Raw genomic sequence first — 24017 nt, 5'->3', positions numbered from 1 at the left:
ATCGTGCCCGGCCTCAGGACCCCGGATCCTGCTTGTGCCCCTGACGGTGGGAAAGAAGGAAGGTCAAGGGGAGCTCACGCCAACTCCCTACAAAGCGACGTCTGTGGAGTGGCACATCTTACCCACACATTACTCCCACTCACATCCTGGTGGCCAGAAAGTAGTCACACAGCCTCACCCGGCTGCAAGGAAGGCTGGGAGTTGGAGTCCTGATGCATTTTTTCCTCTCAAAATTCTGACAAAGAGGCGAGCATCGCTCTGCTTCTCTGAAGCAGTAACTGGTTTCCTGAAGCTCTGGGATCTGAAGATGACGTCAGCGCTTTCTGGGAAGAACCGCCATGTCAGATGCACAGGTGGCTTTCCAAACTCTCCAGACCTACCACCCGAGAGCCCTGGAGGGGCTTCGACTCATCAGAGTTCACAGCTACGTGAAAACGGTGCAGCTTCCATCCTGCCTCACAGAGTCAGTCAAACACGGAAAAAGTCCCACGTTCACGGATGCAAATGGTAACAATAAGGTCACATATGATCTCATTCTGCAAAGAATTCTGCTGGTAAGAAATTGCTTTCCTCCACATCATCCTACGTTACTCTCGAACACCCCAGGCCTAGCTGGAATCACTTGGAATTGCCTCTTTCCTACACAAGGTCACAGGCCTCATCTGTGGCCAAACCAGAATTATATTCTGCTTATAGAATACGCTTATTTTCATTGTGGGCCCGGATGTGCAGGGAAAGCGTTGAAGACAAATGCAATTGGGGAAACAGGTCTCATTTTATTCAAGACCCGACATCCTGCATGAATGTGCCCTGTTTTGTCACCGGGAAAGGAAGCCACACGGAAGGTCCTTGCAATAAATCAGTTCCCCCACAGGAGCAAAGACAAAGGTTCATGGGGACCGTGGCCCAGGACGACATTTCTTCCTCCACTACAGGAGTGTGAAATGTTCCACATCCAACTGGATGGTTTCATATCGTCACATGAAATAAAAGAGAGTGGAGAAAAATAGCGATGGCATGAGGTCAAAGTGCATTTGAGTGGGATGGGCAAATCACAGAACTATAAGATGCTCGAGAGGCCAACGATGAACAGAAGGAACAGGCGGGACACCACAGCAGATGGGTGAACACCAAACTACATGGCTTCAAAAAGCTTGGCCTACCCCAAATCAGGTGAAATTCAACCAACATGATTACATTTAGGAGGGAGAAATATGAACTAGAGCCTGGACTGGTTCATTCGTCCATGGAACAAACAGTTACTGAGCATGTATTTCACGCCAAACACTGTGCTCGGTTTTAAAGATGCATCAATAAACGAGACTCACAGGTCTCTGCTCTCAGAGAGCCAACATTCTCTTTGCAGAGCTGGGATTTCATGTAAATGACAAGGAGCCAAGCTATGGAAGGACCTGAGGAAAGAGTGTCTGGTTCGATGGAAGAGCAAAGAGGCAGACAGGAGCTTGGCATCTGTGGGGAACAGAGAGAAGACCAGTGAGACTGGAACGTCACGCGTGGTGAGAGAATGATAGAAGTTGGAGAGACAGAAGGAGACCAGTAACTCTACTGAGCCACAGTAAGGAGTTTGGGTTTTGTCCTAAATGTGATTACAAAGAAAGGGAGGATCTTAGTCGAGCATCTGCAATGCTCTGACGTTTATGCTTTGACAGATCTCTTCAGTTACTGATTAGGGAAGAGCACAGAGAACAAGACTGCAGAAAAAGACCTGCTGGTGGGCTCTGGCATTGGCCAGGCAAGAACACAATGGCCTGGGTACGGATGGGGTCATGGAGGCGGGGAGAGGTCAATGGGTCGGGGATGTACTGAGAAGGACCATGGATGTCTTCTACATTTTCACCATATAACTAAAAAATAAAGAGCCACAAAATCTTGTAAACATGCACACTTCTCGATAACCAATTGAAATCCACTAAGAAGCAGAATTAGTCTTTCTACCATGGGACAGTCTATCAGGATGACACTCGTGTTTAAACTCCACAAATTAGCCCACAGACTACCTTTTGCACTGGCTACAGTATCATGGCCATAATTCTGTTTCTCTACAAATCAACATCTGTATCCCCCACAGCAAGCACAGTGTGTGAAACAGAAAGATGCTTAATGGATACTGCTTGAATTGCATCTTAACAACTTTCCAAATATTCAGATTATCTCGAGTTATGAAATTCTGAATTTGTTTTCAACGGAAAAAATTTTTTAAGTGGCAATCGTCAAAGAGTCAAAAGGACTGAGACCTTTACGATTTCATTTCTGATATCCATATTCTGGTGACATATTCCTACTTCACTCTCCACTGGAGGTGTTAGTTTAATGCAAATCGTGTACGTTTCTTTAATTTCAATAGCTTGCCTAATACTGCCCAGCAAGACACAATCAAATTAGCAGCGTCTAGTCAAAGGCCACAGGACAGACAAGCAGGTGAAATCGGTGGTCCCATCTCATCAGAATCACAAAAGCCTACATTTGTGTAAGAGCTGCTTCAAGAAGCAAGGTCTGAAAATATATTGATCAAAAATAAAACGGGAATAAAACTCATGGAAAGATTCCTGCAGACGGACAACAAAAGAGAAATTGACCTTTAACAATGAATTATGTGGCACATTAAGGATAGTATATAAAATTACATCATCTGTATCCTCTTTTTTTAAAAGAAAATATTGCTTCTAGAGCAAAGTAGGGGAGAAAAATAATGCTATTCATTCTGACTCACTGTTAAGCAACAGAGGGGGTGAAAAGTGTTTCAAATGGCTTAAAAACTGTCATTGCCTTGAACTCTGACCACCTCAGAATACAAAAGAAAAATATTTTAATTTAGATGTTTTGTTTTTTCCCTCTAATCACAAATATCCTCCTCCTTGGAAGCAATAGACCAATTAACCTCCACAGTAACATTCTGCGCTTCCCTGCACATTTCTAAGATGGAAGATTACGATTTTCACAATCTAATCAACAAATGAATCTCTCAATTTCAGCCCAGCTTTGAATTTCTTAGCCACCGATGCCTGGCATCTTGGCTGAAAAAATCAATTTGAAAAGCAAATATTCTAACAGCCATCAGCAGAGGCAGACAGTCCACAGACCCACTCTTTAGAAAGCATGCTCAACACACCTGCTTGCATTTGCCACACAGACGGGACCTCCTTTTCGGATGCTCTCCCTGGCAGAGGAAATATATTTTTATTTTTCCGGGGTGGTTTTGTTACAGAGCTAAGTTACACGGACAAGTGAGCTGACATCTGAGGGTGTCAATCAGACCCCAAAGCAAATGCTTGAGTTCTCTGGGTGGAAAACAAAAGTGCTACGTGACTGGTTCCAAGATGTAGTTTATCTCACGTGAAGGATGTTCCGGCCCTGCAGCCTAGCTGAGGCCTGGGAGCCACTGTGGGTTTCCTTTGTACTCTGTGGGACACTGGAGGGCAGACTAGTTAAAAGCCCGAGCATGGGAGTTCATTCGAACACCAACTATCCCTCTCAGCATCTACGGAATCTTGAATAGAGTACTTAATCTCCATGAGCCTCAATTCCCTCACCTGTAATGGGATAAACGTGTAGAGGGTTGTTGTGGGGATGAATGAGACCGGATGTGTTGAATGAACAGCACACAAGAAGCACTCAATGAATGTTAGCCGTTTTAATAATCATTGAGGGTTCATTCGTTCATTCATTTTTCATCCAGTAAATATTTGCTAAGAACCTACTGTGCGTCCGGTATTGTGCTAAGAACAAAGTACGGGAAACAAGCCAGACATAACCCCCAACGACATGGGAATTAGGGTCTAGTGGAGAGGAGCAGGCAGTCAACAAATCAATACACCAATAAATAACATCTGTGATGACTGCTTTAGAAGAAAAAATGATTCCTTAAGAGATTTACAGAATGGATCTAATTTGGATGGGGGTTTCTGAAAAGAGCTCTTTAAGAAAGGGAGTTTAAGGCGAAGACTAAAGAACAAACGGATACTATCAAAGGGAAGGGTCAGGGAGCTTCACGTTTGGCATTTTTTTTCTGACTATAATTTATTATGTTTTCCTTCAGGTAGTATGGAAAATATAGAAAAATTCAAACAATAAAATCAGTGTCACTCATAATCTACCACCAAGAGGCAAACTGGTGTACATTCTTTTTATTATTATTACTATTTTAAAGATTGGCCCTGAGCTAACATCTGTTGCCAATCTTTTTTTTTTTTTTGTCTCTTCTTCTCCCCACAGCCCCCCAGTACATAGTTGTATATTGTAGTTGTAGGTCCTTGTGGTTGTGCTATGTGGGACACTGCCTCAGCGTGGCCTGATGAGCGCTGCTAGGTCTGCGCCCAGGATCTGAACCGGGAAAACCCTGGGCCACCAAAGCGGAGCAGGAGAATTTAACCACTCGGCCACAGGGCTGGACCCCTGGTGTACATTCTGCCAAATGTCTCTTTCTAGGAAAACACATATTAGATGACATTATATGCACACACACAAATACTTATGCCTATACAGTCATGCACCCTTAATGATGGGGATACGGTCTGAGAGCTGCATTGTTAGGCAACGTTGTCATTGTGCGAACTTCATAGAGTGCACTTACCCACATCTAAAAGGTACAGCCTACCACGCACCTAGGCTGTATGTACTAATCGCCTGGGACCACCCATATGGTCGTACATGTGGTCCGTCCTTGACTGAAACGTCATCATGTGGTGCATGATTGTATACACGTATGTGTGCACTGAAAACATCACTTTAACTTCCTGTTATATCTTGAGTACTTACGCTCTCAAGAATTCTCATAAAAATGTAGAGATCATATTTGAACACAGACCTTTGCACATCATCCAGGTTTTTTCCATAGGATACAGTTTCCAGCTGGGTTGTTGGATGAAAGGGCAGGAATATTTTAATGTCTCTAGTAAGCGTTGCTAAACTGCCTTTTCAATCTTTTGAATCATTTTCCAGGCTTCACTCTCATCAGGAGTATGGGAGCACCTTTTCATCCTGTTCCATGATGGGTCCCTCAACCTGTCAATGTGTGAGGGGAAAACGGCCCCTCACTGTTCCTATGTCTTTGGCTTTAAATGAAGACAATATTTTTCAGACTTTATCTTAAATTGTTTTGTGAATTACCTGTTAAAGTCCTGTCTCACTTTTCTACGTTAGTGTTAGTCTATGATTACTTGTTAAAACCACACTGTAGGGGCCGGCCCCGTGGCCGAGTGGTTAAGTTCGTGGGCTCTGCTTCGGCGGCCTGGGATTCACCGGTTCGGATCCCAGCTGCAAACCCACACACTGTTCGTCAAGCCACGCTGTGGTGGCATCCCACATGGAAGAACTAGATTGACCTACAAATAGGATATACAACTATGTACTGGGGCTGTGGGAAGAAAAAGAAAGGAAAAAAGAAAGAGGAAGATTGGCAACAGATATTAGCTTAGGGCCAATCTTCCTCACCAAAACAAAAGAAAATGCATACTTAAAAGAAACACATTGTATACCGTTAGGTGTTTTGAAAATGTCACAAGTCAGCAAACCACTTTTTTATTTTGAATATGGTGTTTTAAATATATAGAAACAATTTTTGTCTGTAAGTAATCAGAGCTATTGATTTAAAGGGCTTTTTTTTCCCTAAAGATTGTCACCTGAGATAACAACTGTTGCCAATCTTTTTTTTTTTTCTGCTTTTCCTCCCCAAATCCCCTCAGCATACAGTTGCATATTTTTTTTTAGTTGTAGGTCCTTGTAGTTGTGTTATGTGGGATGCCGCCTCACTATAGCCTGATGAACGGTGCCATGTCTGTGCCCAGGATTCAAATTCACTGTGCCCAGTGAAACTCTGGGCCACCGAAGCAGAGCGTGCGAACTTAACCACTCGGCCACGGGGCCAGCCCCTAAAGGTTTTTTTAATATACACATATATACACGGTATTGCTAGGCTTTCTGTTTGATTCCATTGAACTCCCAATTCTTGGACCCATACTGCAGTGTTTGTTTATTTTCTCCTAGCACGTTGTAACATCTTACAGTGCACGTCTTCAATGCTATTCTCCCTTTAAATATTCGCCTTATTACACTTAGACACTTATTTTTATAGAAGAACTTCAGAATCATTTTGTCAAGTTGGCCTTAAAGAAAACACTGCTATTTTGATTGAAAAGGTAATATTATAGGTTAATTCCAGACATTGAGCCTTCCATAATTCCATACAAGTGATCTTTTTGCCTTCATTTATGTATAATTGGTTTTAGTTTTGTTAACCAGTTCCCTCAATTTTGTGCAGTTTTATCAAGTTCTTCCTAGATCATTTATAGTTGAGTTATTTGTGAGTGGGATCTTTTTTCCATGTTATCTGCAAAGTAATTGCTGCTATTATTGGACAAAATGATTGTTGTGACTTTACTACAGATGCCTGATTTTCTTTAATTCTTTAGAAAGAGTGTTGTATCATCTCTCAATAATGATTTTCTTCTTGTGTAAATAAACAAGAGTACTCACATGTATAGGCATTTCTGGAAGAAATTTAGAAAATAGCATTGAAATGTGTCCCACGTGAGTAGGCAGGCTGAAGGAGAGTGGTTTGGTTTCTGATTTGGCCCCAGTCTATACACATTTATTTGAGTAATCCACCTTGGATGTGTAATACCTTCACTGCTTTTTAACATAAAGAGGTGAATTAGTGACTATTCTGTAGTGTTCTTTATACTTCTTTATATTAAAAACAAGAACACCCACTTCTGATGCATTCTCATCCTTTCCAGTAGCTAGACATGATCCCTTTTCTCGCCTCATTGCACTGGCTATAATAAAGATTCTGGACAATCTGCACAAATGACAGAGGATGCTCGTGTGTCCAGAGAATGCCCAGGCATGCACTGTGCGCCTGGTGGATGCAGAGTTCCCCGGGTGGGAGCCACAGCTCCACACCTGTGAGGTGTGTGCAAGACCACAAAGCCAGGCAGGGCAACAGGGTCAGCGGATCCCAGTGTATCTGCTAAACTCAGTCACTCATAGACAATGATGAATATACACCGTGATACAAACATTTAGTTTTGACCAACCTCACATGGGGTGATTCTGACATAATAGTATTTCATGGCCCCAAAGCTACTGGCCTCACTTACAGAAGTATGGCTAAATCATGGTGCCATTACTGGGCGTCTTTTATTTTGTTGTAACTTATGTTTCACCATTACATGTAATGTGGCTACTGGCCTGAGACAGACACTGTGCATAATGCTGGGAAAGTGTCGTTCTCTTCCTATCTTTCTGGATTTATTTCCTTAAATCGGAAATGCATGTTGGATTTCATCAAAATTGTCATCGACATGTATCAAGAAGTCACCATCAATAACACATTTCTTAATACTATACCGTGCCTGCAGGTTTTCAAAAAATGTTCCTTTTATTAATGTATTATATTACACCACTTGACTTTTTGGTATTTTATTTTTATGGATGAAATTTTTCTTTAAATTTTTTTTTTTGAGGAACTTAGCCCTCAGCTAACTACTGCCAATCCTCCTCTTTTTGCTGAGGAAGACTGGCCCTGAGCTAACATCCATGCCCATCTTCCTCTACTTTATACGTGGGACGCCTGCCACAGCATGGCTTTTGCCAAGCGGTGCCACGTCCGCACCTGGGATCTGAACCAGCAAACCCCGGGCCGCCAAGAAGCGGAACGTGCAAACTTAACCACTGCACCACCGGGCCGGCCCCTCTTTAAAATTTCTTTTACTATTTTTTTGATTTTCATTTGAGGATAATGATTGGCTTCATAAAATCCATTGAAACAGCTTTATTGTTGTCTATGTCTTATTTCTATTTCCTTTCTGTTTATTTCTGTTTATAGTCAATGGAAATGAATATTCCTTTAAAAATTAGAGGAAAATGCCATATAAAACCATCCGGGCCCAATCTCTTTTTTTCAGGAGAGGAGGGTTTAATAATACTTTAAGGTTTTTCTCTACATGAGTATTTGTTACAATTTGTTTTTGTTTAGAAAAAAAGTTTATCTACAATAACATTTCCTGTTTCTGTAGTTTCTATTTCCATAAACACCTTTCTGAGTAAGTCTAGCTCTTTTCATTCTTGCTTTCCTCAATTTCATCTTATTCTGCTACCTTATCTCAACTTCAATTTCTTTCTCAAATGTTATTGAGACGTCTTCTAACATTTACTTATTTTGTACGGCAACATTTCTTTTAAAACTACACACATCCTCTGCATCTTTAACACACACTCTTCATCTTTTATGTAACCAAATCACTTCATTCTGTTACTGTTTCTTTTCTACCTGTCCAGCCCAGGTATCCTGTGAGGACGCGACATCGCTTCTGAAGCTATCTTCACTGTTCTCCTCCTTGTTCTCAGGATCCTCCATTTACATTGTCAGCCAAAAGGCTAACCCACTTTGAGTGTTTCCAGTTACATGTTTTGTGGGGATCTGCTGCCCTTGGGAGTAACACCCTAATCCCATAGCATGGGAGTTCTTCGAGAAATGGTAATTTCTCAACAAGACGACATGTGACACATGACTAGCATCTTCCCTACTCAGGAGCACTCAGAGCAGCCTGTTCACATGGGCCTTCTGGGTTCCCCCTGTCCCACGGCTCCCTTATCCTCCTCCCGTGCAGGGACGTTCCACCACGTTACTGACCACGATCCCAGCTTACTGTCAGTGGAGGAGCCCTGGGGTGGGGAGGCGGGTTAAGAGAAATGCCTCAGAAGTTTCTACAAGTAGCCGCTGTGCACGTACCACCAAAGACCCATTTACCTCTAGGACAGTTCTTGAGCATTATTGATGAGCTATGGAAATCAACAGCCTTCCTCCCGGGCCGTCCCCACCCAGTGGCAGCCGCTGTGCCTTCCTCAAAGCCCTGCCCACGGACACTTCCCCTGACGGCCCTGAGGACTGCATGCTCTGAATTCTGGGTCACATGCCTGTCTCGGGAAGAATACGCAGTGAGCAGCTAGGATGCAAAAGAGGCCAGGAATGTCAGATTTCAGAGATACCAGTGAATTAACTTATTTTCTATAAGAAAAACAGAAAAATCTTTGCAGTTTGGCAAAAGGCATGGAAATGGTTAAACAGATATGCGTTTATTAATATAAACATTTTGGAAAAGCCAAACAGGTCCACTGTTTTTAAGTTCTGTAAAAGAATTAGAAGAGCTAAGATAATTAGTAGAAACATATCTAAACTCATTTAATTTTTATTAATTTTACTGCATGGAATCAGCCAAATTAAAACAACAAAAAAAAAACTAACAATTTAAACCATACAGGACGATTCTCAACCACAACCCCATCTAAGGAGCGCATGTCCTGGAGTAAGCAGGAGACGAAAGACGAGGCTCCACGTGAACTCGGGGCCCTCACGGCCCACGGTCCTCCGCCTGGTGAGCATCTTTGAGAGGGAATGAGCAGCAGAAGAGACAGGTGGTGGGGGGAGATGATATTGACTGAGAAGGAAGGCAGGTCCTGGCTGTCCAAGGACTGCCTGTTCCAGAATCCCTGGCTTCTGGCTTCAGCGGAAGTTGCAAACTGGTGACCTGCAGGCAAATCCAGTGTACCAATTGGTTTTGTTCAGCCAGCACAACATTTAGATGCTTCTGTTTTGCTTTTTAATTAGTCATGAGCTCGTAAGTGTTGGAAGATTGCACATAAAACTATAGATCTCAGGCCTCTTATGGAAGTAGGAAGTTCTGGCAACGTCAGGCCCGCCTTCCATGGAACAGCTATCACCTGGGGCTGACATACGCCGCCGGTTTCCATGGAGCAGGCAGCCCGGTGGGGCACAGTGCCCTCGGCCACCTGATTGCTCCCAATGCAGGTTCTTTGATCAGCCCAGGGGGGCCATGGCTCAGCCAGTTGATTCACTGGGTCTGACCCTGCACGCTGCCCTCATTTCATGAACTGGTCCCACACTACGAGGTGCGTTTTCCACTCTGCTGCACAGGAATCATGAGGCCTTGATATTGAGGAGCATCGGGGGGCGGCCTGGCCAGGGCGGCCAGGGAAGGAGTGAGACCTCCCCACCTAGATATGTGGGATGGACCCAGAGGGGAGTGGCATGTGCCCTCTGAAGGTCCTCTAAGCTGAGACAGTCCTGCAGCCCCGGGGCAGAGCTTTTCTTATGAGCCTCCATCATGTTTCTGCCCAAGTTCATTCCATCCTGAGATGGAGGCACAAAAATACTCTGATCTCAGGACACATAGCCTCCGGCATATGTTTATTCATTATACTAGCTTCAGAACTGAAAACATCCTTGATAATCACCAAACTCTGAAAAAGCTTTCTAAAGGATGTGATGTCCCACGCCCAGGCCTCTCCCTAGGAGCCTGACCCTCTCCTAACAAGAAGCCCGCCACATGCGATCGCATGTGTGGCTGGAGAGAAGCCCCTCCAGAAACAATAACACACCGACTTCACCAGAGGACACATCTGCTGGTGATCTGCCCGAGATTTCAAAGGCGGAGGGAGTGGTAAGTCTGTAAAGATACTGGATGTGTTTAGAACCAAACCCTCAAGTCGGGGAATGTGAGCTCCTAAACTAAGGAGGGTTGTTCAGACAACGTTAACAGGCTGAAGATGAAGAAAACGGAGGGTTAAAGTGGCAAAGAAACATCTGTCTTCCAACAAGTCTATATGGAGCCTACTATGTGCCAGGCCCTGGGCTGAACTCTGGGTCCCTGATCTCTCACTTCATGGAGTTGTCTGGTTACGAATCCAGATATGAAACAAGCAATTCCATCTTTGTTAATGGTACAAACAGGGGAGCAGTGGTGTGTTGAAGCCCCACTGGGGGCTAATCGTGTATCGAGGTTCAAGGAAGGATAGCCAGTGCATGCCCTCCTCTGAGCAACTTTACAAAAGCCGGAACCACTGTGGCCTGACGTCCGTAGTTAGAGGCCAGGAAGCCTAGAGATGTGAAGAGAACAGAGGACACTGGCTAACAGGGCATTTTTCTTTTTATTTAAAATAATTGCCAAATGAGAAATCGAGAGATTTTACATGAAAATGCCGATTTTCTGGTTCTCTTGAGCATCCACAACTGAAACACCCAACCACAACTGGCTGTCCATTCCTTGGTGACCATAGTTGCCTGGCGCCCCGGAGCAGCTGCCTCCTGCTCCGAGGAACGGAGGCCCTCCCGCTCCCAACGCCTCACTCTTGGCCCTGGTCTGCGTTTCTGTTACCTGCCTGGCCAGGAAGGGTTGTGAGTTTGGGAGACAGACCATAAATGCTCTCCAAGGGAGTATCCACCAAAGAAACCACATTACTCCCTAATCATCCCATAAAGTTCACAGATGGACAGACATCTGCCTCCATCCTCCACCCACCACACCCAGAGTCTCCACCCTACTTTACGGAAAATTAAAAATAGGCTGCTCTTTCTCCACTGGCCACACTCTGCAGGCCTTCTCTCTCATAACTCTCGTGCATAAACTGCTCATCTTTGGCACTGAGGCTGTTGGCTTTTATGTTTATTTTTGTAAAGTTAAGAGGATATACTACTGGTTGTTCAAATCTGTCTTCGGTTTTTCCTTGTCTTCTCCCTGAAAGCAGTTCCTGCCTGTGAAAGGCAGGCAGGCCAGGCCAATTCTGATCAGGCTGGACCAATCAAGATGAAATAGCTCCATTTGATTGAGGTCCAACTGTAGCTGATAAACAACCCAACAGCCCTTCTCTTACGTCCGCCCTACGTTATTCCATTATCACTCCAGTTAAAGCCACCTATGCTATCTTAGATAGAACTCTGGCTTAATATTCAGCATCATACCTGGAGGTTTACTTAAGGGTGCTGATTTAGGCTGAACAATGAATTCCAAAGCAGCGGGAAGTCTTGGGAATTAGCATGAGAAAAACCTTAAAAATGTAATTATTTTTGCTAACAAAATCCATACTGTCGGTCTTGGCTTCTTACTTAATACCATGTCATTACAAAATATAGGACTCTATTTAGGAAACAATGATTTAGATCTCAGCTACAAGGAGCTCAGTACATGCTGAATATTATTGTTAATGATAAAAGATATGTAAATCACATAAATATTTAAAGCACAGCTTAATCACACAGCGACACCATACTCTCCAACCATTTCTGCCTAACCAACTCTATTCTCTATTCAAGTCATGGGAATAGCAGAATTCAACACTATTAGATCCAGAATACAGATGTAGAATAAAAACAGGGACCCCAAATTGCCATAACTCACCCACGAAAAGAAAAACACTCTCAATAATAAAAAATGATAAGCCTCCAGTTAACCTAATCTAGGAAATATGAGTAGAAAATATAAATGATGAAAATTAGAAAGGAGAGAGTAAATAAACACAGATGCTAGGGAAATTGGGTCAGAAAACAAAATTCTCTGACCCAAAACAAAATTTACCTCTATGTGAAACTTGCAAAGGGTAAAAATAAAGATTGGGCACAAGTCTATCAAGAAAGCAGTGGCTGCAACAGTAATATGAAAAAAAAGTCAAATTCAAAGGTCAAAAAAACTAAACAAGACAAAAAAGTCAATTTATGAATATGAAGAGTAAAATGTACAATGCAAACACAATGATTATTAACTCTTCAGGGCTTACTTGCATAGCACTGAAATATCAAAAATAGAATTACATATAGTGAAACATATAAAGCAAAAGTTGATAAATAGAAATAAGGAGAAACTGGACAGAACACAATAGAAATGAGATACTTAACATACAACTTTTACTTCTGACAGATCACGTGCATGAAGAATGGAAGGAAGGAAAGAAAGTAACTAGAGAGAACCTGGAAATATAAGTAATAAAGGTTAGTTAATAGCTTTCTCTACACATGAAACTAAAATATTACAAAGGCTATACTTATTCAAATGTCCAGAAACAGGGCCGGCCCCGTGGCCGAGTGGTTAAGTTCGCATACTCTGCTTTGGCGGCCCAGGGTTTCGCCAGTTCGAATCCTGGACGCGGACATGGCACCGCTCACCAGGCCACAGTGAGGCAGCATCCCACAGGCCACAACTAGAAGGACCTACAACTAAAAATATACAACTTTGGACATGCAACTAAGATATACAATTGTGTACAGGGAGGTTCGGGGAGATAAAGCAGAAAAAAAAAAAAAAAGATTGGCAACAGTTGTTAGCCCAGCTGACAATCCTTATAAAAAAATTTAAAAAATAAAAAAAATAAAATAAAAATATACCACTTTGTACCAGGGGGGCTTTGGGAGAAAAAGGAAAAATAAAATCTTAAAGAAAGAAAAAAAGTCCAGAAACATATAGAAAAATTGTCACAAGAAACATCAATACTAAAACCCTGAAGAAGAAATAGCATAGAGTGAATTTTTGGATCATAATCTAGTACTATTATAAGTTATTTTAAAGTAGGAAGAAAATAATAGCAACAAGCCAACTACTTAGAAATTTATCAGCTCGTCAAACAAATCTTGTCTGCTTAAGCTGTTCAAGGTGGAAATCACGGTCATAATGCAGACTGGCTGATAAAGCATCCAGATGAGGACAGAATATGTGGCAGCCTGTGGCGGACATCCCGGGGAGCTGGCTTTGTGAGTGGGGACTGAGGTCCCCATAGCCTGTGTCGCGTCCCGTCTCACCCCCACGCCCCCAACATCTTGGCAGGAAGATAACTTCCTGGCAGCCCCTGCATGATGAAGTCAGTAGAGCTTTGCTCACCACTTCGTGTCTACGGGAACACATAACCAACGCTATCAAGTCCTTTCTTTTTGAAAATCTACTGACGTCCATGCAGCTCACCTCTAAAGTGGATTTGAAGCTCTGGGGAAAATGGCAGCTGATGTGCATGTTTAAAAAAAATGAATCCTTTAGAAAGACCAATAATAAAAAAATGATAAGCCTCCAGTTAACCTAATCTAGGAAATATGAGCAGAAAATATAAATGATGAAAATTAGAAATGACAAAGGGTAAATAAAAACGGATGCTAGGGAAATGTAAAGACTTACAATACTGTATAAAACCCTATGTTAATAAATTTGAAGATGTGGAAAAGAGGGATGCTTCTAGGAAATTGTAAAACACAAAAATGGACTCTGGAAAAGATTGAAGACTAAAATGGAAAAATAAGTGTCCAATAAATTATAAAAAATTTATCCGGGCAGCATCCCTAAGAAAAAGCAGTTTTAAGCAGAAGAAGCAGGAGGAGGAAGAGGAACACACAGCTCACCAGTAACAGAAGGAAACTTTCTCAGCCAGGAGTCTACCGAAACCTACAACAAAACTCAAAAATTAACTCAATGGTGAAGCGTTACTAGTGCTTTTCTTAAGAAGGAGAGCAGAATACCGCCATGCCCAGCACCCATCACCAGGCAGAGGTCTAGCGAAGGGAAGAAACCAGGAAAAGATAAATGAGGCATACACAATGGGATAGAAAAAGAAAATATTATTATTTATACACAAACTGTCTATATAAATAAAAAATCCAAGGTCCTCTACTGACAAATCTGAAATAGTCTATTTTTCCTTATTTAAAAAACTCTAAAGAAAAAAAATGACAAAATCACAAAATGTTAGCATTTTTTCATTTGGGCTGGTCAGTAAGTAAGCGATTGTTACATTTTCTGATAGAGAGAGAGAGTGTGTGTGTGTGTGTGTGTGTGTGTGTGTGTGTGTGTGTCCATATATTTAACATTTACCAGAAAAGGTCAGTGGGGAGTGGAAATCAGGCTGCTCTGGTGGCTTCATATATGAACTGTTTCACATATTCAAAAAATTGTATACACACACATATTCTTTAACCTGTTCCCTAACATAAGAAAGGGCATTCCAGAAAAATACCAATATAGAAATATATCAAAGGTAGAACTTACATAAATTTTTTAAAAATCTAAATCAAATAAATTTCAGCAGTATTACGACTAAGTGGAATCATTCTAGGAATAAACAGAGAAACACTGAAACATTTATTAATTTATTATTCAACATATTAATAGAATGAAGAAGAAAAAACATATAACAATCTTGAGAGATACCTAAAAGAGCCATGTATGGAAAATCAAAAAGACTCCAAGCTAAACATTAAGCCCCAAGCAAAATAAAAGAAATGGATATTCTAAAAGAAAAAAGAAATATTGATATTTATCAGTGATGACACTGCACACCTAGAAAATCCAATGAAAACTACAGAAAAACGACGACGATAAGAACGTTCAATGAGGAGACTGTCAACACACTTGAAACACAAATCAAGGACTTCACAAGAATCCATAACCAGTGATAAAGGCAACACAGAAAGCTCCATTTATAATTTTCAATGAAAAACACAATATCAATGAGTAGATTTAACAAGAAATTTGTCAGATCTCTTTAAGAAAATGTTTACACTATACTGCGGCACATAAAATGTTTGGAAAAAATCAAAGATATCAATTTTTTCCTACGTAATCTGTTTGCTCCCACACTGAGTGTCCCTCAGGGCCAGGGTGGGGGTCAGCTTCCCAATGCCCTTTTCTTTGAGGTTCACACCTTCCCCTCCATGTCCATCCCTTCCATCCCTTCTTCAGCTGAACACTTCAAGTCCTGGCTTCCAGTCAACCCCAGATCTCAGAGACCTCGACATCCACAGAGGGGACCGTCCAACCTCTGGCCTCTCAGTTCCTTCACCCCACCTTGACCTTCTGCAATGGGCAGAATTATGGGCCCCCAGAAGATTCCTGCCCTAATCCCAGACATCACAAGAATGACGAAATACTCTCTGTGAATATGTCACCCTACGAGGCCAAACAGACTTTGCAGATGTGATTAAGGTTACTGAAGTGCCCTTAAAGTAGGGTGGTCATCCTGGATATCGGGGCGGGCTCAATGCAATCACAGGAGCCCTTCAAAGCAGATACAGGAGAAGAAGACAGACAGACTGAGAAGCGAGAAGCCCTCCGTGTGCCATTGCTAGCTCTGAAGATGGAGGATGCCATATGAGAAGGAATGTGGGTGACCCCAGCTGACCGCCAGCAAGGAAACAGGGACCTCAGTCGTACAACTCCAAGGAACTGTATTCTTCCAACAGCCTGAAGGAGTCTGGAAGCAGACTCTCCCCCAAGGCCTTCAGCTAAGAGCCCGGCCCCCTCACGCCTGGATTCCAGTCTGTGAGATGGCTGAGCCCACCTGGACTTCTGATATGCCGCACTGGGAGCTAACACACGTGTGCTCTTAAACTGCTAGTTTACTATAGCAGTTTACTATAGCAATAGAAAACCAATCCATTTACGAAAGGTTAGTCACTCCGCCACTCACTCCCACAGTTACATATAAGACTTCGTCATCAGCAGCAACTGCACCATCTGCAAAACCCTTAACCCCAGATGCCCACGTTCTCATCATAAAGTCCTGTCCCCTCTCTCCCTGGAGCTCACTCTCTCCCCCGTCCCCGACACTCTGTCTCAGTGGTGTCTTCACAAAAGGAGTCTCCTTTTCACAAAATAAGTCACTGAGCCTAATTCCTGGCTCTGTAGTTTCAGCAAGTGCCCCGCAGCCCTGCCAGAGTTTCTGTGAGCCACATAAGGTTCTTTCTAAAAACCATTCTTCTGCTTAAAGTTTCCAGAATGGATCTTCTTGTCAGTATCAAAGAACAATTACATTCTACTATTTTGCATCTTTAAAAAATCCCTCTTCCCTTTTATACGTTCTTGTTGTTCAACCTTCTTTGTCAAACCTCCTAAGATTCATCTCCGGAAGCTGTCTCCATTTCCTCCAGTTCAGTCTTTAAACTCTCCAGTCTGGCTTCCATGCCCACCACACCACCAAAACTGCTATTGCCAAGATCTTCAGTCCTCTGTCTCTGAATCCAGTGGACAGTATCTACCCATCTTGACCTCTCAATGTCATTCGATAGTACTGGCTCTCCTTTCAGTATTGAAACATGCTTCTCTCTTGGGTATCACCAACTTGCGGGGTTTTTTTGGGCATCTCTCATCACTTAATCTCTTTTCCTGGATTATCATTTGCCATACAACTATTAAATGTTGGAATTTCTCAAGATTTGGTCCCTTCTATTTTCTCTCTATACTCTCTCCCTAGGAAAGCTCATCCATTCTTTTGAATGTAAACACCATCCGTAAGTTGTCACTTCCTAAACATATGTCCATGACTGACAATTCCACTAAACCCCAGATTTGTATATCCAATGCCTACTTGACATATCCACTTAGATGTCACACAGTTTCTCAAATACCCAAAACAAGCTTATGCATTTCTTCCTAATTCTGTTCTTTCCACTTCTTCCTATCTCAATAAATGGCACCATCTTAGCGATAGTTGATCAATCCAGAAATAGTTGAGTCATTCTGGATTCCTTCCCTTTCCCTCACCCTCCCACTCAGTCCTTCAGTAAATTTTGTCAATTTCGCCTGCTAAATATCTCTTGAATCTGTCTACTTCTCTTCAGATCCAGTCACCACCCTAGTCCAAGCCATACCATCTCTTGTGGCTCATGGTAAAAATGTGCCACCGGTTTCCTCCCTTCCTTCCATCTCTCTCTCCAATTCATGCTTCATCAGTTGTCAGCATGAAGTGAAAAAAAAACTAAATAAGATCATCTCACTTACTGCCTTAAAACCCTTCATCAGGCTTTTCCGTCTGGCGGCAGCCATCAGGTAAGCCAAGATGGGCGCTTACAAGTACATCCAGGAGCTATGGAGGAAGAAGCAGTCGGACGTGATGCGGTTTCTTCTCGGTGCGCTGCTGGCAGTACCGCCAGCTCTCGGCGCTCCACAGGGCGCCCCGCCCCACCCGGCCCGATAAGGCGCGCAGACTGGGATACAAGGCCAAGCAAAGTTATGTCATATATCGCATTCGTGTGCGCCGTGGTGGCCGCAAACGCCCCGTTCCTAAGGGCGCAACCTACGGCAAGCCTGTGCATCATGGTGTTAACCAGCTCAGGTTTGCTCGAAGCCTTCAGTCTGTTGCCGAGGAACGAGCTGGACGCCACTGTGGGGCTCTGAGAGTTCTGAATTCTTACTGGGTTGGCGAAGATTCCACATACAAATTCTTTGAGGTGATCCTCATTGATCCATTCCATAAAGCTATTAGAAGAAATCCTGATACCCAGTGGATCACCAAACCAGTCCACAAGCACAGGGAAATGAGAGGGCTGACATCTGCAGGCCGCAAGAGCCGTGGCCTTGGAAAGGGCCACAAGTTCCACCACACTATTGGTGGTTCTCGCTGTGCAGCTTGGAGAAGGCGCAATACTCTCCAGCTTCACCATTACCGCTAATATAAGTAATGTTTGTAAAATTCTTACCTAATAAACAATTTAGGACAGTCATATCTGCTTAAAAGTGTTCTTTAATTTGTCTGTTAAAACTAGTTGTCTGCAGTTTGTTTCATGAATGCATTGTCAAATTATGAAAGTTAAAGTGCAATAATGTTTGAAAACTGTAAGTGACGGTGTATCTTGTTTCTAATAAGATAAATGCTTTCATCTTTGCTTTATCTTATTAGGGAGTTTATATGTCAGTGTTTAAAATGCTGTTTGGTATAATAAGTGTAAAATAAATTCTGTAACAGGAGTGCAGAAACTAGCCATGTAGATTTGTTGGTGCATGTGATGAAACCTACAGCTTTATTGGGGTGATGCAATGCTCTCCTGGATTACTCTCAACTGGCTGTTTTTGGAGTTTGGCAAAGACACATTTTTTAAATGGATTTTGCTTGGAAATGTGAAGGATATCCTAATTATATGCAGAAAAATAAACTTGTCAAGGGTCCACATTTTTAGGTTTAATATTTCATTTATGTAACCACTGCTTGTGAAAGGAGAAAAGTTTAGAATGCCACCATTTTTAGGAGAATTGAATAAACCTGTTGCAAGAGGGTGCTCTTACAAGTGAAAAATTCTGGTTAAACAAAATTACCTTGGGCTCCACAGTGCAATTGAAGTTCACATAAAAGGTGGAGACTTCTGGTTTATTCCCATGACAGGGAGTTGTAGAATACTGAATTTTGTGCCAAGTATTAATGATATTTATGCTGGTATATGTTGAAACTGATGCGAAGTGAGCGTTAGGTAAATGACAAGGGGATTAAAGTTGAGGTTTGTAAGCTAGTCGTCAGTGCTAGGACTGGGAAACTGGTGGCCGTCAGATAGCTTTCAAGTGTGAGGATAGAAAAAGTCAGCTTTGATGAAAATTTTAAATGCTTTGTAGTGCTCAAGTGACCGTTATGAATTCTTTAGCCACGTTAGGGGAAAAATGGTTGGCTTTAAAAACACGTTGTTGCTCAGTCCAATCAGTCAGGTAATCTTGGGTCGACAACCCACTTTATTCATTCCCATTAGGCTACTGAGAAAAGTTGGTGTTGATATGAGATCATGGTTTCCAATCTTGTGTGTTTACAGTTATTTTCTCATCCCTGCTCAAACTACTCAAAATCCTTACCATTCCACAAACTTGCCAGGCCATCAATGTGCCCACCTTAACTCTAAGCATACTACCACGTTCTGTTTGCATCATGTCTTCCAGTAGACTGGGCTTCTGTTTCCCAGGGTAAATTTGAGTGTATAGGAAATACAGAAGAGGAGTTGCCCCAATTCTTTCCAGTTCTGGGTTTGCTGACTTAAAAATAGGCAGTTTGATTTCAAAACTTTAATTGCTGGTTTCCTTAAACCAGTTTTTCGCCTGTTCAGGGGTCTTAACAGGTTCAGTTAAATGATTTCTAGAAAACGTGTAGCAGGCTCATAAAACTGCTTGAGAACTAAATTCCTTTCCATTCAAAAAAAAAACTTAAACCATATATTTTGTGTGTAGAGGTTGTTCAACTAAAGGAATAAATGTTTATTAAACTAAAAAAAAAAAAAACCCTTCATCAGCTTCCTATTTTACTGTAGATAAAATCTAATGGAGTCCCGTGAATAAAAGCTAACGTCTTGGTCTGGGGGTCCCGTGTGTACTGGATTCTGGCTTAGCTTCCCAGACTAAACCACTGTCCTCTTTACTAGCTAAACTGAAGACACGCTGGCCACCCTTCAGTTCCTCTAACTTGACTCAGGACCACGGCCCTGATCCTCCAGTCTAGAATGCCTTTCTCCTGCCATTTATTTAATTGACACCTTTGCATCCTTCAGGATTCAGCTTAAACACAACCGTCACAGAGGCTGTTCCAGACAAGCCTATCTCAAGCTCCTCCATCACCCATTATTCTCAAGCAAATTATCCTTTTCACTTCCTCCCATTTGTAATTACAAATCTGTCCATTTGTCCTCAGTCTCTCCCACCAGTCTATGGACTCCGTGAAATGGGAGACTTTTCCTGGAACATACTAGGTGCCTAATGGATATTTATTGCAAAAATATTTCAAGACGTATACAAGGTGTGAATTGGGGTGTAAAACTAACCTCAGGGCATTCGTTAAATAAAAGTACTATATACATGTGGTAGATTAATATGCAGCCATTACGAGAGTTATTTAGTTCTTAGTTCTATAAGAACATGTCAGAATCCAGAATATACTGTTGAGTGAAAATCACAGGTCTCAAAATAGCGTATATAATATGATTCTCCCAGGCACTGCTTGGGAGAATCGTTAAGCAACCTAATAAATAAGTCAGTCCCCGCCGCCTCTCACGGCGGTGTATCTACCTAGAACTGCGCATGAACACAGCAATCACAGCCGAGCCGAGCCTGCAGCTCTTCTGGTGGGTGCAGGTCTCTCTGCTCAGGGGCTACCCCCACCCTCCTGGGCCCCAGGTGGCATTTCTAGAACACCATCTGGCCGAAACTTTGAGTGAGATCACGCCAAGCATTTCTTTTAAATTAGGTGCATACGCAAAAGTTGTCAAAAACTTAATTGTGTTGATAAAGAGGTGTGAGTGTGTGTGCACACGTGTGTGCAGGAGTGTGTCTATCTGTGTGACTATTGGAAAGGAAAGTCCCCCAGACATTGGTGGTGTTTTCTCTGGATGGTAGGATTTCAGGTACCGTTTTTTCTGGTTTCTGTTCGTCTGTATTGTTCGAATTTTCTCCAATTACTTTGTATTTCCCTTGCAATTAGAAATTAAAGTTCTTTTCCTTTGGAAAACAGAGACAAACAGAAAGGTGGAATAGCTGTATGAATTCACTGAAAGTCAAGGAAGGCTGCTGAGCACCAAGACACATGAGATGGACACTGCCCACCAGATCACTGAGGGCGTGTGGTTTGCTTCCCTCCCCTTCCCCACAATGTTGGAACACCATGTGGACGGCAGCGTGTGCAGGATCTCCGTTCTGCTCCTGACTGGCTCTGGCCTAACATTTTCCTCAAATGACAAAACCTGCCACCCAGGCAACCAGGGTCAGATTTTTTAAAAAGCTACTAGTTCTAGTCAATGCCTCCAAATATGCTTTCTAGAGCTGTTTCCCTCTTTTGTGAGAATGCGGAAAAGGATATCTATCTGCCAAATATAAATATTTGTACACATGTGGCTACAAATAACCTCTTCTACATTTTACAATTATAATTTGCATTTCTTACAGTGCATTGAAATATCTGTCATGTCTATGATGTACCAAACTGTGTTGAGGTGGAACACGGGGAGGTATGAGCTCCATTTTCCAGATAGAAAAACTGAATTACTTCCTACCTAGGTGAGCTTGCCAACACTCCCTTCTTAGACATCACAGGGCTAATTTATTGCAAAAAGCATGCTCACCTCTCCATCCTGCTTGCACCAAAGAAAAACTAAATGTTAATTACAAGAAAACAGGAGTAAAATAAAACAAATACAAAGAGAAAAAGTCAAAATAAAAGACGAGCAAATTCTCTGAGGCCATAAAAGGAAGATGAAAATGATGAACACCACAACCAAGATGAAATGGGAGCAAGATCTATTTTGTAATCACCAATCTTCCCAAGTCTTGGGGAAAAGGTTTATTTCTAAGATGCACGTCAGAGGCTTCCTGTGAGCGCATCCCAAGACTATTTCATAGCTTATGTTTCCTCTCCTATATGAAGCCTCTCATTACAACATTTGCTAAAGCAAATGCAGACGATGTTCTCATGTGTGAATGAATCTTTCTAAAATACTGGGATAGTTTTATCGAAGACAAAAATTCTGGAATATAATCACAAACAGGAACATAAATAGATACCATATTTTCCTATGCAAATAATGAGTCAGCTCTTATTACTGTCATCCAATTTTATCCGAGAATAGTACTGGGCTAATTAGACAGGAGTCAGTTTAATAACTAGCTGACATTAATAAGAATAGAAATGGATTGTATGAAAAATTGTTTACAGCTGTAAAAGAACCGTAAAAGCTGGTACAATATTGTATGAAATTGAAGTGATCATAAATTTATTTCTAATAAATATGCAACAGTTGCAATTAAAATTCCTGGCAGTAAAATCTTCACCGCACCATAATATATTCACGCATCCATTCACTTTGTGTATTTATTGAAGACCTACTAAATGTCAGACACTGAGGATTTTCTGCAGCTGCACAGATGTTTTCCTTCTGCAAGTGATAAGGAACTGAGTACTTCACCAGCACACAGAGCAGCAGACGACAGCAGGCTTCTTGGTAATCAGCCTTCACTACGAACCCACAGAATCAGACGATGTAACAAGAGGGACAAGTTCACAAATTTAGCCTGTGCGTTTGAGAGCCTGGAAAGATAAAGTCTGGCTCACAAGAAGAAGCATGATTTGCCTTTACTTCTGCAGGCTCTCTCTGTGAAGCCTCAGAATGTTCTCACTCCATCTTCAGTTTGAGAATCAAGTCAAAAGGAGAAGACAAGAAGTTATGTTTCGTATATTTTTTCCAAGATGGCAGGTTGCCTCCCACATGAACACTGTGTTGACCAAGGCGTGTCCTCGTGCGCACACTCTGCAGTTGTATTCATGGCGCCTAAAGCAGAACACAGTGGTGTTTTCATTCTCTAGGAGCACTGAAATTTTCAGAACAGTCTCTCCCCTCTCCCCCGACGCCAATTGCTCACAGTCCCTGCCTTTTTGGAGAAAGCCTTGAAACAAAATGAAAACGCAGAATCATGCTGTTAAGTCCAAGAACACTTTCTTGGATTATAGATTGCTTAAAGACAAGGAAATCTGTATTGTCCTTCTTCACACCCATCTCCACTCCACGGGGCCAAACACTGCACATTGCTCACGGAGGTTGACTAGGGGACTGATGAAAGAGGATCAAGAACAGAGCTAGAAAGGAGATTTGGCCTCTAGGTCCATCTTTCCGCACCATTACAAAATAATTGGATAAGGAAATATCCTAAAAAATAATAACACCATGGACCCATTAACTTAGAGGCTGGGTGGGGAATCCCTTGAGATCTGGATAAAACGAGTTCAAGACCCCAGTTCTACCACATATGAACATACAAATCCACCCTAAGTTGTTTGTGAAATTTAGCACGTTGCTTAACTGTGTAGACCCCGGAGCTGTGGAATCTCATCTCCCGCACGGTTTCTCCTCCCTGTATATCATTTCTTTCACCCATGAAGTGGGAATAAGAAAAGTCCTTATCATTAATAACAAGTGTAACATGGTTTGAACAGTGTCTGGCACCTCACAAGTGCTCAGTGTTAGTCAGCCATCAGTGTTTCCATTGGTGGTGTTACTATTAGTCCCAGTACAATGACGACTGGCGTCATCATCAGTACTATTTAATTACATATCTTCCTCTGACCCTGGGCATGTCTTTCATCACATTCACCCAAAAGGAAGTGCTGCTCAAGCCAAGTCTTCACAAGAGTGACACGCAGTCCTTGGGGGGAGGGAGGGTGGTGTGGGGAATCCCAAAGCTTTCTGCAGAGCCAAAGATGCCAGCAGTACCCGGACACTCCTGGTCTCAGAATCTTTTTGATGCCACCTGAGGTCCCTCCTCTCCTGGCTCCTCTCACTGCTTTCTCTCTGAAGCCAAAGCAAACTCCCTCCCTCTCATGGAGGAGTTCTGCCCGGATCTCTGAGATCTTGGCCACAGCAGAAACCAGCCCCTCAAGTACCCCAAATTCTTTCAGGAATTTTTTTCAAAGATCATCCTCCCTCTACCAGGAAGTGA

General features: G+C 42.4%; 2 protein-coding genes across 2 annotated transcripts in view; one reads left to right on the top strand and one right to left on the bottom strand.

The window, feature by feature from the left end:
- The window catches only part of TMEM132D (transmembrane protein 132D), a 595229-nt gene that overhangs the window by 504007 nt on the left and 67205 nt on the right, over positions 1–24017 (bottom strand). The window lies entirely within an intron of this gene.
- On the top strand, positions 17626–18553 carry LOC124225992 (60S ribosomal protein L15-like). Its single transcript, XM_046638734.1, is given in 2 exon segments — positions 17626–17693; positions 17695–18553. Coding segments are annotated over 2 exon segments (612 nt in total). The 3' UTR covers positions 18239–18553.

The sequence above is a fragment of the Equus quagga genome, chromosome 15 (genome assembly GCF_021613505.1).
Source record: "Equus quagga isolate Etosha38 chromosome 15, UCLA_HA_Equagga_1.0, whole genome shotgun sequence".
Lineage (NCBI taxonomy): Eukaryota > Metazoa > Chordata > Mammalia > Perissodactyla > Equidae > Equus > Equus quagga.
The sequence above is the reverse complement of the archived record's forward strand: the minus strand, read 5'-3'. Positions and strand labels throughout refer to the sequence as shown.